Source organism: Jaculus jaculus, chromosome 14, assembly GCF_020740685.1.
Source record: "Jaculus jaculus isolate mJacJac1 chromosome 14, mJacJac1.mat.Y.cur, whole genome shotgun sequence".
Taxonomy (NCBI): domain Eukaryota; kingdom Metazoa; phylum Chordata; class Mammalia; order Rodentia; family Dipodidae; genus Jaculus; species Jaculus jaculus.
This window is the reverse complement of record NC_059115.1, coordinates 7,654,870-7,669,750: the sequence shown is the minus strand read 5'-3', so window position 1 is coordinate 7,669,750 and position 14,881 is coordinate 7,654,870. Positions and strand designations below refer to the sequence as shown.

The 14,881-nt window shown below is 54.7% G+C and overlaps 1 protein-coding gene across 3 annotated transcripts in view; it reads left to right on the top strand.

The window, feature by feature from the left end:
* The window catches only part of Slc8a2 (solute carrier family 8 member A2), a 42,866-nt gene extending 28,211 nt beyond the window's left edge, over positions 1 to 14,655 (top strand). For 2 of the 3 annotated variants that reach the window (XM_004672777.2, XM_045134288.1), the window contains 6 exons: positions 4,250 to 4,353; positions 4,514 to 4,531; positions 6,805 to 6,929; positions 7,218 to 7,317; positions 10,905 to 11,183; positions 13,358 to 14,655. In XM_004672777.2, coding sequence (XP_004672834.1) covers positions 4,250 to 4,353; positions 4,514 to 4,531; positions 6,805 to 6,929; positions 7,218 to 7,317; positions 10,905 to 11,183; positions 13,358 to 13,734 — 1,003 coding nt within the window. In that variant the 3' untranslated portion in view covers positions 13,735 to 14,655. Of the gene's footprint in view, positions 1 to 4,249; positions 4,354 to 4,513; positions 4,532 to 6,804; positions 6,930 to 7,217; positions 7,318 to 10,904; positions 11,184 to 11,810; positions 11,881 to 13,357 lie in introns of those variants that run through there. The other variant, XM_045134287.1, reaches the window with a different exon arrangement.
* Positions 14,656 to 14,881: the final 226 nt, after the last annotated feature.

The following is a 14,881-nucleotide window of genomic DNA, read 5'->3' as shown; positions in this document are numbered from 1 at the left end:
GGCCAAAGGAACCAGGTTCAATTTCCCAGTACCCACGTAAAGTCAGATACCCAAGGTGGCATATGTGTCTGGATTTCATTTGCAGTGGCTAGAGGCCCTGGGGATGCCCATTCTCTCTCTCCTCGCCCTCTCAAATAAACAAAATAAAATATTTAAAAATAAGGGGTTGAGCTGGGCATGGTGGTGCACGCCTTCAATCTCAGCCCTTAGTAGGCAAAGGTAGGAGGATCACTGTTAGTTTGAGGTCAGCCTGACACTACATAGTGAATTCCAGGTCAGCCTGGCCTAGAGTGTGATCCTACCTAAAAAGGGGGCAGCAGTTAAGTGCTTAAGGTGCTTACCAGTAAAGCCTAATGGCCCAGGTTCAATTCCTCAGTAGCCATATAAATCCAGATGCACAAAGTCACACATGCATCTTGAGTTTGGGCAACCGGCAGGAGGCCCTGTGCATCCATTCCCTCAGTCTTGTCTTCTCTCTCTCTCTCTGCTTGCGAATAACAAATAAATAAATAAGGTGGACACCTGCTGTCAACCTCTCCCACTCACACACATGCACTTAAACATGCATGAACACAGGCATACACATACACATGCCAAAAGGTAAGGCGGGAGGTGGTTTAGGAGGACCTGTGTCCCCCACATACATGTGCACCTGCACACATTCAAATGTGCATGCACACATATGTGGCACGTGCGTATGCACACACAAAATAGGGACAGGAAAATAGTGCATTCAGAAGGCGAAGGCAGGAAGATCAGGAGTTCAAGGTTATCTTTCATCACATAGCAAGTTGGAAGCCACATGACACGCTGTCTCAAATTACTAACTAACTAACCAATCTGGAAACCAGAAGGGTGGAAGTGGGCGTCTGTCCCCATATGACTGTCTGCTGGTGCACCTGTCCTTGGGGGTGGGTTGTTATTAGTTAACTTTGTTGCTGGGACAAAATGCTAGACAAAAATCAGTTTAAGGGCCCGGGCATGGTGGCACATACCTTTAATGCCAGCACGCGGAAGGTAAAGGTAGGAGGATGGCTGTGAGTTTGAGGCCAGCCTGGGACTATAGAGTGAGTTCCAGGTCAGCCTGAGTTAGAATGAGACCCTGCCTTGAAACAAAATCAAAATAAAATAAATAATCTGTTTAAGGGAGGAATGGTTTATTTCAGCTTACAGTTCCAGGTTACAGTCCAAAGACACAGTGGGCAAAGCTTGACGCAGCTGGTCATGTTCAGTCCAGGGTGGGCAGCAGAGTGGGGAGTGCTGGTGCTCAGCAGGCTGTCTCCTTTTCCTACAACCCAGGACAGGCCCTGCCCCCCCGCGCCTCCCCCATCATGGAATGCTGGGTCTTACTTCAATTAACCTAATATGGCAACCCCTCAGAGGTGCACAAAAGCTAGCGCAATCTACACGATCCCTCTCAGATCATCGTGGGCCTTGTCCACAGAACCATTACAGGGTTACATGGTATGCTAGGTGTGTTGGCTTGCGGAGGTGTGTTTGTTGAGTGACTGCCTGAGAAGAAACTGGCTTGGATTGCGTTAACTCTGATTGGTTCATTCTTCTATTTTTAATTTTTTTGTTTATTTTTATTTATTTACTTGAGAGTAACAGAGACAGAAAGAGGGAGGGAGAGAGAGAGAATGGGTGTGCCAGGGACTCCAGCCACTGCAAACGAACTCCAGACGTGTACGCCCCTTTGTGTAGCTGGCTAACGTGGGTCCTGGGGAATCCAGCCTCGAACTGGGGTCCTTAAGCTTCACAGGCAAGAGCTTAACCACTAAGCCATCTCTCCAGCCTTGGTTCATTCTTTAAAAATATTTTCATTGCCGGGCGTGGTTACGCACACCTTTAATCCCAGCACCCGGGAGGCAGAGGTAGGAGGATTGCCGTGAGTTCAAGGCCACCCTGAGACTACAGAGTTAATTCCAGGTCAGCCTGGACCAGAGTGAGACCCTACCTCGAAAAACAAAAAAACAAAAACAAAACAAAAAAATATTTTCACTTATTTCTTTAAGAGAGAGGGAGAAGCAGAAAGAGAGATATAGAATGGGTGCACCAGGGCCTTCAGCTGCTGCAAACGAACTCCAGATGCATGCGCCACCTTGTACATCTGGCTTACATGGGTCCTGGAGAGTTGAACCTAGGTACTTTGGCTTTGCAGTCAAATGCCTTAATTGCTAAGCCATCTCCCCAGCCCATGATTGGTTCATTCTTAGGGCTGATAGGGACAGAGATAGTAGAAGAACACAGATGAAAATGGACACAGAGGGGCTGGAGAGATGGCTCAATGGTTAAGCACTTGCCTGCAAAGCCTGATTCTGCAGTACTCACATAAAGCCAGATGCACAAAGTAGTACAGGTGTCTGGAGTTCGTTTGCAGTGGCTAAAGGCTCCGGTGTGCCCATTCTCTCTCTCTCTCTCTTCCTCCCTCCCCCTCCCTCTCCCTATCTCTGTCTCTCTGCGTGCAAATAAATAAAGAAAATATTTTTCTAAAAAATAAAAAATAAAAAGGACAGCAGTGGCAGGCAAAGGTAGGAAAATCGCCATGAGTTTAAAGCCACCCTGAGATTACATTTTGAATTCCAGGTCAGCCTGGGATGCAGTGAGATTGTACCTTGAAAAACCAAAATGAAAAATGAAAAGGACAGGACTGGAGAGATGGCTTAGCGGTTAAGCGCTTGCCTGTGAAGCCTAAGGATCCCGGTTCGAGGCTTGATTCTCCAGGACCCACGTTAGCCAGATGCACAAGGGGGCCCACGCGTCTGGAGTTCGTTTGCAGTGGCTGGAAGCCCTGGCGTGCCCACTCTCCTCTTTCTCTCTCTCTCTGCCTCTTTCTCTGTCACTGTCAAATAAATAAATAAAAATAAACAAAAAATTTAAAAAAAATGAAAAGGACAGAGAGAAGGAGAGACTGTCAGAGACGCGGAGGAGGCTGAGAGATAAGCGTAGAGGAGGGGATGGAAAGAGACGGTGTTGCAGAGAGGTTCCCTGACGGAAGACACAGATGGCCAGAGCCACGGGTGAGGTCCAAGCAAAGCGTGGTGGCTACAGTCTGCAGTCCCAGTACCTTGGAGGTAGAGGCAGGATAGCGAGTTCCAAGCCAGCGTAAACCTCATAAAGAGTTTCAGGCCAGCTTGGACAACATAGGGAATTTAAGTCCAACCTGGGCTACATGATGGGTCTGAAGCTAGTCTGGGCTCCGTAGTGAGAACCTGACTCAAGACAAACAAATACAACGAAAACAAATAAAACAGCGACGTCTGAGGCAGGGGTGTCCACACGGCTCCGCAGCGGGGGTCTGCCGGTTGGCGATGTCCCCGGACTGCTCTGGGGGTGTCAGCTACCAAACAGACATCTGTTCGCTGAGATGGCGCTGCGGGGGGCTGTGCGCGTGGGCCGGGTGATTGGCGGAGCTTCCTCTCTTGGTGGCTGCGTGGGCGGCGTGTTTCTGGGGCTGGTATCTGGGGCCAGGCCGTATGGGGCTGGCTCCATTGCACGGTTCCTGCAGCCAAAAGACTTGCAAGTTCCAAATCCGTGGGCATTCTGGGCTTGTGGATCTTGGTGATGGCAGGGTAGTGGTGGTGGGGGGAGGCGTGGGTTCATTGTCTTCTGGGGACAGGTGACGTCTGGCCGCTCCGGGCTCCACCCTGGTTACTACGGGAACCAAGATGCTGAGGAGACCAATCAGCGCTAGGTTAAGGTCTCAGATAAGGCCAGGTTGGAGGTCAAGAAGCTGTGTCTAGACCGAAGGACTTAAAATTTGAGACACTCCAGCACCGACTAGCCTCCATCTTGTGGCAAACCTCCTGCCTCAGTTTCCCTAGTGCTGCCCTTACACAACCAGGTCCAGCTTGATTCCAGCAGTCGAAGTTGTTTCCCACAAATGGACACAAAAGCGGACCTCTGGACTGGAGAGATGACGCAGCGGCTAAGACGCTTGCCTGCAAAGCCTGGGTTCAGTTCCCCAGTACCCATGTAAAGTTAGTTGCAGGAAGTGGCACATGCGTCCGGAGTTCCTCTGCAGTGGATGGAGGGACTGGAGCTTGCACTGTCAATCTGCCCTCCCTGTCTCCTTGCGAGTCAATTTAAAATAAAATTAAAAACAAACAAACCTGGGACTCCCTCCTGGGGAGGTAGAGATGACAGACTGGGAGGTGATTGGTGCCTAGGCGACCAGGTGGCCAACATCAGTATCCCCTGGTGGCTGTGGGGAGGGGCCTTCATGCCAGTGTCCTGCGTCTCTCCCCAGGAAGACCCTTCAGGTCAAGATAGTGGATGATGAGGAATATGAAAAAAAGGACAATTTCTTCATTGAGCTGGGCCAGCCCCAGTGGCTTAAGCGAGGGATCTCAGGTGAGGGGTGATGGGGGCACTGTGGGAGAAGCAGGGGGTCCAGGGTTGGGAAGCCCCTAGGGCCTCAGTTGTTGTGGGCACACCTCCACCCAAGCTCTCGCAAGTTTGTTTCCTGAGGAAGTGACTGTCTCATTGTGTCCCTGTCTCTGTCTCTCCCCAGCTCTGCTACTCAACCAAGGTGAGTGGAATTGAGTCTCCTGTGGGTGTGGAAGGAGAGGAGCAACTGGAGGAGGCACGCGGGGAGAAAACACAGGAGGGGAGGAGCCACAGGAGGGGAGGAGTCAGGATGAGAGGAGCCACAGGAGGGGAGGAGTCACAGGAGGGGAGGAGCCACAGGAGGGGAGGAGTCAGGGTGAGAGGCGCCACAGGAGGGGAGGAGCCACGGGAGGGGAGGAGCCACGGGAGGGGAGGAGCCACAGGAGGGGAGGAGTCAGGATGAGAGGCACCACAGGAGGGGAGGAGCCACAGGAGGGGAGGAGCCACAGGAGGGGAGGAGTCAGGATGAGAGGAGCCACAGGAGGGGAGGAGCCACAGGAGGGGAGGAGTCAGGATGAGAGGTGCCACAGGAGGGGAGGAGCCACGGGAGGGGAGGAGCCACGGGAGGGGAGGAGCCACAGGAGGGGAGGAGTCAGGATGAGAAGGGTTGCATGGTGGGAGGGGCCACCAAAGGGCAGGACTCACTGGAGAGGAAGAGCCGCTGGAAGGGAGGAGCCTCTAGCGGGGAGCCCAGAAACTGCTCCCAGACCCACAGGTGGGTTTGGGGCGGGGTTGGAGGTGAGAGAGAGGTGCATCTGGGGGTGAGTGGACATTGGAACCAGCCTGGCATTGGGGGCCGTGTGAGCTTAGTTACTGTTGGAGATGTGGAGGCCTGGGTGATGTTTTCTCGTTAAAGTGATGGGAAACTCAGCCACAAGAACAGATCTGGGTTTGTGGTGGGTCCTGAGGAGTCAGGTTCCCGGTTGGTTAGGACTGGGGTAGGGTTGGGATTTGACAGCGCTATTCAGGAGGATCAAGGTTGGAGTTAAAATGGAAGTTGTTTTCACTGCTTGTAGCGGGATCAGAATAGAACTGGAGTCTGATTTATGTCAAAGTTGAGGTTGGAGTTGAGGAATTTGGGTTAGGTTGGAGTCAGACTCCAGGCTAGGGTCAGTGGCGTGGAGATAGTGGCGGTAGCCTTGGAGTCAGGGTCAGAGCTGGGGCCCGAGGTCAGGCTTTGCACTCCACTGACACTACTGGTTAGAGTAACAAATACGTGTTGCTTGTAACAGACGGCTTGCAATTCCCTCTGCTTGCTATAATGGAAGTTTTTTTCTTGCTCAAGCGAAGTTGAGGCGTGTTCCTACATGGTGCGTGGCTTTCTTCTGTCGTGTGGCATTTCCATCTTGTGGCTCCGCCTGCCATGAAGCTTTGGTGCTGTCGCTGGGCCCTCTGCTGCCAACTGGCAGCAGGGCAAGAAAATTTGGAGGATCACATAAGAGATCCCCAAGGGCCAGCGCTCCGCTGCTTCCGCCCGGCCCGCCGCACTGGCTGGGCTGCAATGCAATCACATGCTCATGTCTAGCTTGCAAGGGTGGCTGGGAAATGTAGTCCAGCCGTTTGCATATGGGTTCAGGTGAATGTCTAGGGATCTCTGTCACATGGTCAAGTTCTTCACTGGTGATGGTATCTGAGCTGGGACTGAGACCTGGGGTCAGGTATAAGACTGGAATGTGATGTGAAACTGGCATTTGGGAACCAGACTTGGGGTGACGGATGGGTTTGAGTTGGGATGGAGGCTGAGGGTTGTTGGGGTTGGATGGGGATTTGATACGGAATTGAGAGTTGAGGTTTGGGGTCAGAGTTGGTGACAGTTACAATTGGGGCCCCAAGTAGAATCAAGCTTGGCGTGACAGTTGGTGCTCTGCTTGGAATGAAGGGTCACAATACTTGAAGACAAATGACCTCAAGGCCAAGGTCTGTGCCAAAGTGGATGTCTTCCTCCTTCCTCATACCGCAGATCCACGCTTGGATGTTTCCAGGGTTTTGGATATAATGACCAGTCCTCTTCCCACAAAAGTGATGGTGGTAATGTTGGTAAATTTATGCGTGCCAGGCACTATGCCAAGCACTTGCCATGCATTGGCTAGCTTAACACTCAGAACCACCCTGAGATAGGCGGTGGTGTTCATTACACCAATATGTCCATCCCGCAGAGTCTAAGATATGAAACAGAGAGGCTGAAGCACTGCCCGAGATCACCCGACCTCCACCACATGAACCTCAGAGCTCATCAGTGGAACCGTGCGGGCCTCAGGGCGGAGGGAGAGGTTCACATAGGAGCTGGGAGGGGTGACCCAGTTGGTATCCCAGAGGAGAAGTGATGGGTTTTTTTCTTTATCCATGGGTACAGGTAGTCACAGGCCCAGTTAGGCAGGCCTCCTGGAAGTCTAACCCCCGTCACTCATGCTGTAGGAGATGGGGACAGGAAGCTGACGGCCGAGGAGGAGGAGGCCCGGAGAATAGCAGAGATGGGCAAGCCAGTCCTCGGGGAAAACTGCCGGCTGGAGGTCATCATCGAAGAGTCTTACGACTTTAAGGTGAATCTCTGGGGCTCCCCTCTTTCTGGCGTCTGGTCTAGGGCATGTGCACAGGGAGGGCCTGGAAAGGGAGGAACTTGAAGATCCCAAAGTTGGAGACCCCAGCCGGGGCACCCTGGCCATTTTCCAGGGCCGCACACTGCCCCTCCTCTCGCTCATTGGCAGAGCTGGGCTGTGAAGATAGAAAACCCCTGAGTGGGGGTGTGAGCCCCAGCTCCAGAGCCTGGCGTGGCCCCGCCCTGGGGTGCTCATGGACACTGGCCCCCTCCCCCACCCTCTCATCTCCAGAACACAGTGGATAAACTCATCAAGAAAACAAACTTGGCCTTGGTGATTGGGACCCATTCCTGGAGGGAGCAGTTCTTAGAGGCCGTTACTGTGAGTGCAGGTAAGTAGAGAGGAAGGGATGAGAGAGGAGGGGAGAGATGGTGGAGATGGAGATACACAGGGGACCGCAGAAGACAGACAGACACCTAGAGCGGAGGAGAGGCAGAGGAAGAGGACTCCCTTCCATTGCAGAGGGCCCCAGAGCTAGAGATGAAAGGCAAGCGAGGCACACATGGGCCGGGGTTGGCCCATGGGAGACATGTTGGAGGGTCAAGCTTTGACTTCTGGCCCAGGCAGGAGGGTCCAGCTGGGACCTTCCCCACCAAGCATCAGGAAGTTGGAGGGTAGAAAAGTGAGATGGCAGAGGCCTCCCCAGTTAGAGCCTTGGGCTCTGTTGCCGTGGGTACAGTCTCCAGGGCACCCAACTCTCCCACCTACCCACCCTGCCTCCACGCTCCCGCAGCGCCCCCTTGTGGAAAGAGGCGTGGTGACGCTCGGATCTACAGAGTTGATTGCAGAAAACCCACAGGGAGGGGTACTTTGTGATACAGAGTGGGAAACTGAGGCTCAGGTAGAGGGACCTCACCGAAGTCTCATGGGGAAACCCAAGGAAGGGGCTCAGAGCTCCATCCCATATACAGTATCGAGTTTCCATGGGGACGCCCCAGCTGGGGCGGGGGACTAACTCCTGAGAACTTGTGGGTAGGAGGGCACTGTGACTGTGGCCCAGACTCCAGGCTGTGAGGACAGGCAGGCAGCGGGAGACCAGCCCGGCGACCCACAAGACTCTCTGAAGTCACATTCTTTCAGTGTGTCCAGGAGAGACAGTGTGGAAGACTGGAGGGCTGGGGGTGGACAAGGTACGGAAACGACCAGGATGGCACCAGACAGATATATCACGGGAATGACAACCCGGGGGGTGCAGGACTAGGAAGAGATCCCCCCAAGAAGAGCCCCGCCCCCCCGGAGTTCCTGCCCCAGCCTGGAGGTCGGGGAGAGCTTTCTGGAACCAGACGTCCATGCTGAGTCTCCAAATGAGGTGTCAGCTGTAAGATGGGAGATGAGCAGCATATTCCAGGCAGAGGCAGCGTCAAGTGAAGTCTGGAAGTGTCTGGAGACAGTGCCTGACGTGGGATATTTGGAAAGGGTAGGCAGTGAGGCTAGAGTCTGGACAATGGTGAGCTATGACATAAATTGGTTGGTTGGTTGGTTGGTTTTTGAGGTAGGGTCTCACTCTAGCCCAGGCTGACCTGGAATTCACTATGTAGTCTCAGGGTGGCCTTGAACTCACAGCAGTCCTCCTACTTCTGCCTGGAATTAAAGGCTTGCGCCTCTGTGCCCTGCAACCTATGAGAGAATTTGGCTCAGGGCTGGGGGCAGCCTCCATTGAGACAGAGCAGCCCTCTCCCTCCCCCTGTGGCCTGTCCGCTCCTGACCTCAGCTATGCCTCATCGTGGTTAGGTTAGAAACAAGTTCAGCAGAAAACTCAACCACAAATCACACTGAGGCACGCTGAAATTTATTTTTCACATGGAAAAAAACCCCTGTACTAAGGAAGGAGTTGGTGCAGCTGCTGTCAGTAGACGCCCTGGTTCGCCGGTTTACCGTCCCTCGCCGTCACGGAGCGGTGGCGGTACCAGCAGGTACCAAGTCCATGTTCCAAACAGGAAGCAAGAAAAGGCAATGTGTCCACTTTCCAATTTTAGTTTCTAATTCCGTTTTGCTTGAGGGCCACAGCAAATGCCTCGGTCTCTGGGAAGCAGAACGCAGAACCGAGAAAGCACAAAAATCACTTGGTTAAGGACTACAAAAATCAAGCATTTATTCCTTTTTTTGCGCGGAGTCCAGGAATTGGCCAGGCTCTCTCGCTTTCCCTCTCCTCCTGTCTGCCTTCCCTACCGCCAGGTACCATTGTGTTTCCTGCGGGGAGAAGCTGGACAGCAAGCCTGGCTGGCAGTTGCGTGGCTCTGTGGCTGGCCGGGCCTTTCCTCCCTGACCCTTGGCCATCTTTCTTATCAGCACCCCTCCGGTCACCACGCTTGGCACACCCTCGGGCGCCCATCGCCTCCGCCTAGCAGCTGAGGGGAGGGCGCCACGCGTTGCCTGTGTGGCTCCAAATCACTGGGACTAAAAGTGGGTCGGATGAGGTCACAGTCAGCAAGTGACACATTCTAAGGACAGGACATTCTTGACAAAACTCAGAATGGAAGTGGACACGGTACGCCATCAGGAGAGCTAGGCCTTTCAGGAACCGGCCCGCCCCCCGTGTGTGTCTCCTTGCCGGACAGGGAGAGGTAGATGGCCAGTGTCGCAAGGGATTCTGGGGAAGCGTGCATTTAGCATTGCCAGCCGCAGGGAATTCTGGGAGGGTGAATATTTTTAATCCGAGGACAAGGCTGTTGCTAGCCTCAAAGGATTCTGGGAAAGGGGCTAATTTTAGCTGGGCGTTTGTCTTTCTCTTGCTGCAGGGGCTTCTGGGAAAGTGAGTGTATTTAGCTGCTTGTGGCTACAGTTAGCTTGTTGGGTTTTGTCTGCGGTGCAGGGCTTGGAACCCAGGACCTCCGGGAAGCAAGGCAGGTGGTCTACCTCTGAGCCACCCCCCACCCCCAGGCTAGCCACAGAGAATCTGAAGAGTGAATATTTCTAGCTGCAGACCTGGCTGTCCGTGGCTGTAAAGGCTTCTGGGAAAAGGAATATTTTTAGCTAGGGACATGGTCATCCCAAGCAGTTGGATTCCTGAGGAGCTGGGTAATTTTAGTGGAATATATATGGGCTCTTTTAGTTCCATGGCATTCTGGGAAAGTCAGTGTATTTACCTCAGCCCAACATTCTCTTAGCAGCAGGGAGTTCTGAGAAATATGTTTACCTCAGAGCCGGGCGTGGTGGAGCATTCCTTTAATTCCAGCAGTAAGGAGGCAGAGGTAGGAGGATCGCCGTGAGTTCGAGGCTACCCTGAGACTACAAAATGAATTCCAGGTCAGCCGAGGCTACAGCAAGACCCTATCAGAAAACAAACAACAACATATACATGTACACACACACACACACTCACACACACACACAAAATGAGCCACAAATTTTCTTAGCTGCAAGGAGTTCTACTGCAAAGGAATACTGGGAGAGTAAGGCATTAATACCTGGGGCCAATACATTCAGTTGTAAGGGATGCTGGGAAAGTAAGTATACTTACCTAGCTCAACACTCTCTTAGCTTCAAGGGATCCTGGGAAACTAAATATATATGTACCTCACCCAAACAACCTCTTAACTGCAAAGGATTCTGGGAAAGTAAGTGTATTTACCCGGATCCAACTTGCTCTTTTATTCTTGGTTTTTCAAGGTAGGGTCTCGCTCTAGCCCAAGCTGGCCTGGAATTCACTATGGAGTCTCAGGGTGTCCTCGAACTTACGGCGATCCTCCTACCTCTGCCTCCCATGAGTGCTGGGATTAAAGGCGTGCGCCACCACGCCCAGGCCAACTTGCTGTTAGCTGCCGGGGATGCTGGGGAGATGCGGACATTTTCCCCGGACCTAATACTGGCCTCACCCAGCAGCTGCCAAGGCTTCTTGGGGAAGCAGTTCATTGTGTGGGCCCGCGGGTGTGGAGGGCAGGGGCCCGGTGTGTGCCCAGCCGGGTGGTGTGCCCACAGGGGACGAGGAGGAGGAAGAGGACGGGTCCCGGGAGGAGCGGCTGCCGTCCTGCTTCGACTACGTGATGCACTTCCTGACGGTGTTCTGGAAGGTGCTGTTTGCGTGCGTGCCCCCCACCGAGTACTGCCACGGCTGGGCCTGCTTCGGCGTGTGCATCCTGGTCATCGGCCTGCTCACGGCGCTCATCGGCGACCTGGCCTCCCACTTCGGGTGCACCGTGGGCCTCAAGGACTCGGTCAACGCCGTGGTCTTCGTGGCCCTGGGCACCTCCATCCCTGGTAACGCCCCGGCTGCGTCCCGTAGCGACCCCTGGCGGGCCCCAGGGAAAAAGCATGTTGGGGGACGCAAGCCAAGGACAGGGGTCCCCTTGGGTGCAGTGTGTGGACTGAATCCCCCCCAGTCAGGGCGGAGGGGGATGTCGCAGGGAACTAGGTTGGTGGCGGGAACAGCTAGCAACCAGACCTGCAGACACAAACAGGGTTAGGAGCGGGGCCTGCGGGCTTGGATGTCACAAGAGACACGAAGCCCAGGTCCTCCCCCAGACAGCCAGGCAGAAGATTCTATAATCAACCAGATAATGAGCCTCGGGTGTTTTTGGGGGGAAAAGGGTTTGAGGCAACCCTTTACTCAACTCAGGCTGGCCTGGCCCTCTGTAGTCCTGGTTGACTTTCAACTCGATGTTCCTCCTCCTTCGGTGCTGGGATTAAAGGGGTGAGCCAGCACGCCCACCTTCTCTGGCTGTTTTGTTTCATTGAGATAGGGGCTCATGTAGCTGGGACTGGCCTTCAAGCTCTCTATGACTTTGGACTCCTCTAGATCCGCCGGCTTCCAGCTCCACAGAGCCGGGATTGCAGGCTTGTATTACTGCGCCTGGCTCAGAGGTTTTTGTTTGTCTTTTTTTCAAGGCAGTACCTCACTCTAGCCCAGGCTGACTTGGAACTCTGGCCTCGAATTTAAGGCGATGCGCTTACCTCAGCCTTCAAAATGCTGGGACTAAAGGCATGTATCACCATGCCCAGCTGTTTATTATTATTTGCTTATTTATTTATTATTTGCAAACAGACAAAAGTTAGGATGGGCCTCTAGCCAGTGCAAAGGAACTCCAGATGCATTTGCCACTGTGCATCTGGCTTTATGTGGGTTCTGGGGAATCGAACCTGGGGCCTTAGGCTTTGCAGGCAAGTGCCTTAACTGCTAAGCTGCCTCTCCAGCATAGCTATTTGTGTTTTTTTTTAATATTTTATCTTATTTATTCATTTGATAGAGAAAGAGGGAGAGAGAGACAAGAGAGGGAGAGAGAATGGGCTCACCAGGGCCTCCAGCCACTGCAAATGAACTCCAGATGCGTGCGCCCCCTTGTGCATCTGGCTTACATGGGTCCTGGGCTTTGTAGGCAGATGCCTTAACTGCTAAACCATCTTTCCGGTGCAGCTGTTTGTTTTTGAGACAGGATCTCACTCTAGCACTGGCTGGTCTCCTGCCTTAGCCTCCTAAATGCTAGGGTTATGTGTGTGTACCACCACGCCTGAATCTCTCGAGTTTTAACACAAATGAGAAAACAGGCCAAATAGTGAGAAGGAGTGTGCTACAGAGGGCTCTGGGAAAGCTCCGTGGCCATGATCCCTTTGTCCTCACAAACCCGGGGGCCAGCAACTTGGAGGCAAGGAGACAAGACTGGACTCCGTACACAGCGGGAAGAATGGAGGTGGGGATGCTTACAGAGCTCTGTGCTGCATAGCAGCCAGCATTGTTCACCAGGTGAATGCTGCCACCGGGCGCTTGGGAGGCAGGCAGCAGAAAGCAGTACAGCAGGTCCCATAGAAAGTAGGCAGTAAAGGAAGGGCTGGAGAGATGGCTTAGCTGTTAAGGTTCTGGCCTGTGAAACCTAAGGCTGCAGGTTCGATTCCCCAGGACCCGCCTAAGCCAGATACACAAGGTGCCACCAGCATCTGGAGTTTATTTGCAGTGGCCAGAGGCCCTGGCATGTCCATTCTCTCTCAAATAAATAAAAATTAAGACAGTAGGCAGTGAAACCTATTGGTTGCACACAAGTGAGCCCATAGTGTATAATAGGAGCCAACTCAGTGCAAGCAAGAACCCCATGTATCCCATGGAAAGTAGGCAGTGGAGCCCACTCAATGCAGGGTCCCATAAGGAGACAGTGAGTCTCACAGAAAGTAGACAGTGGAGCCCACTCAATGCAGGGTCCCATAGAGAGACAGTGAGTCCCACAGAAAGTAGACAGTGGAGCCGACTCATTGCACATGACTCATCAGAAGTGGGCCGTGGAGCCCACTTCGATGCAGATGAGTGCCCTAGTAAGTGGGCAGTGGAGACTACTGAATGAAGGCAGGTCAGGAGGGCCCAGAAGTGCCCTTAACCACTGCCCCCACCCGCTCAGTGCCCCCCTTGTGGCCCGCCTCCTCTCCGACCCCGTGTCTTGTCCCCTTAGACACGTTCGCCAGCAAGGTGGCGGCGCTGCAGGACCAGTGCGCGGACGCGTCCATCGGCAACGTGACGGGCTCCAACGCGGTGAACGTGTTCCTGGGCCTGGGCGTGGCCTGGTCGGTGGCCGCGGTGTACTGGGCGGTGCAGGGCCGGCCCTTCGAGGTGCGTGCCGGCACGCTGGCCTTCTCCGTCACGCTCTTCACGGTCTTCGCCTTCGTGGGCATCGCCGTGCTGCTGTACCGGCGCCGGCCGAGCATCGGCGGCGAGCTGGGCGGCCCGCGGGGACCCAAGCTGGCCACCACGGCCCTGTTCCTGGGCCTCTGGTTCCTCTACATCCTTTTCGCCAGCCTCGAGGCCTACTGCCACATCCGAGGCTTCTAGGGCCCGAGCCACCCCCCTGGGTGGAGGGGACACGGTGGCACTGGATGACGGACCTGGGACGCCTCTCCCAGGCTCCTTTCTCAGCAGGGACTCGGCCCACCCTTCCTCTTCCTCCTCCTGGGATCAGCCTCCCCGGTACCCAGCATCCCTCCTCCGCGCCCCTGCTGCTTACACCACCCGGGCCCCAGCCAGAGAGCCGCCCTCAGCACCCTTACCCTGCAGACTTGAGCCTCCTGCGTCCCAGGACCCCCAGCCTGGCCCCGTCCGACCGTTTCCATCCGAGGCCCGAGAGTTTCCGAGGGTGGCTGCAGCATCCCAGGACCCAGCAATCCCCGCTATTTCTTCTCCCCTCCGCCAGCCCTCAGGGAGCTCCGTGCAGTCTCCGGGGTGTGGGTGGGGGGTGGGCATCCAGGTGGGTATGTGCGTGAGGGGGTGCACACCTTCCCTGATTTCTCCTAGAAGCTTAAAGGAGGGGAAGGAGTGGCGTTTGGGGTTTTCGTCCCCTCCACTCCCTCCCCCCCGATTCAGCTGGACGAGGCACGACTTGAACCCTCGACTTCTGACATTCCAGCGCCCTCCTCGCCCTCCACTACCTCTGAGGGCCCAGCCTGCCTTGGAGGGAGGGGCTGTGCGTGTACATAGTGTGTTTGCGGGAGGGACGCGGGAGGGTGCATGTCTTGGGGGGAAGGGGCGACAGACGATCCCATTCCAGAGGGCAGCAGGACTCCCTCAAGCCTCGAGGGAATCGGCCGTGGGGAGAGGCTGGCTACCCGGGAAGCCCAGCCGATCACCCCTGACAATCGACGGAAGGTTCATTTTGCCCTCAGTGCCAGCCATTCCGGGCAGGACCCTCGAAGAGAAGACCGAGGGTCCCAGAGGACCAATATGCTACAAGCCAGCAAATGCTGCCACATCTCTGCCTGTTGGGGGGCGGGGGTGAGGGTGGGGGGCGGGTGGGATGGGGCCGGGTCAGGTGGGCGTTTTTAACTTCACAGGCCGCCCGTCTGATGGTAGGCCGTCCGCATTTTCTTACTGTTGATGTTTCCTGCCTAAAAGATCCACCACCCCCTTTCGTCATGGGGAGTGCTGTCCACGCCTCGTGACCCCAGGGGACCCTACCACCCCCATAAGCTTGCCCCCACCCGCG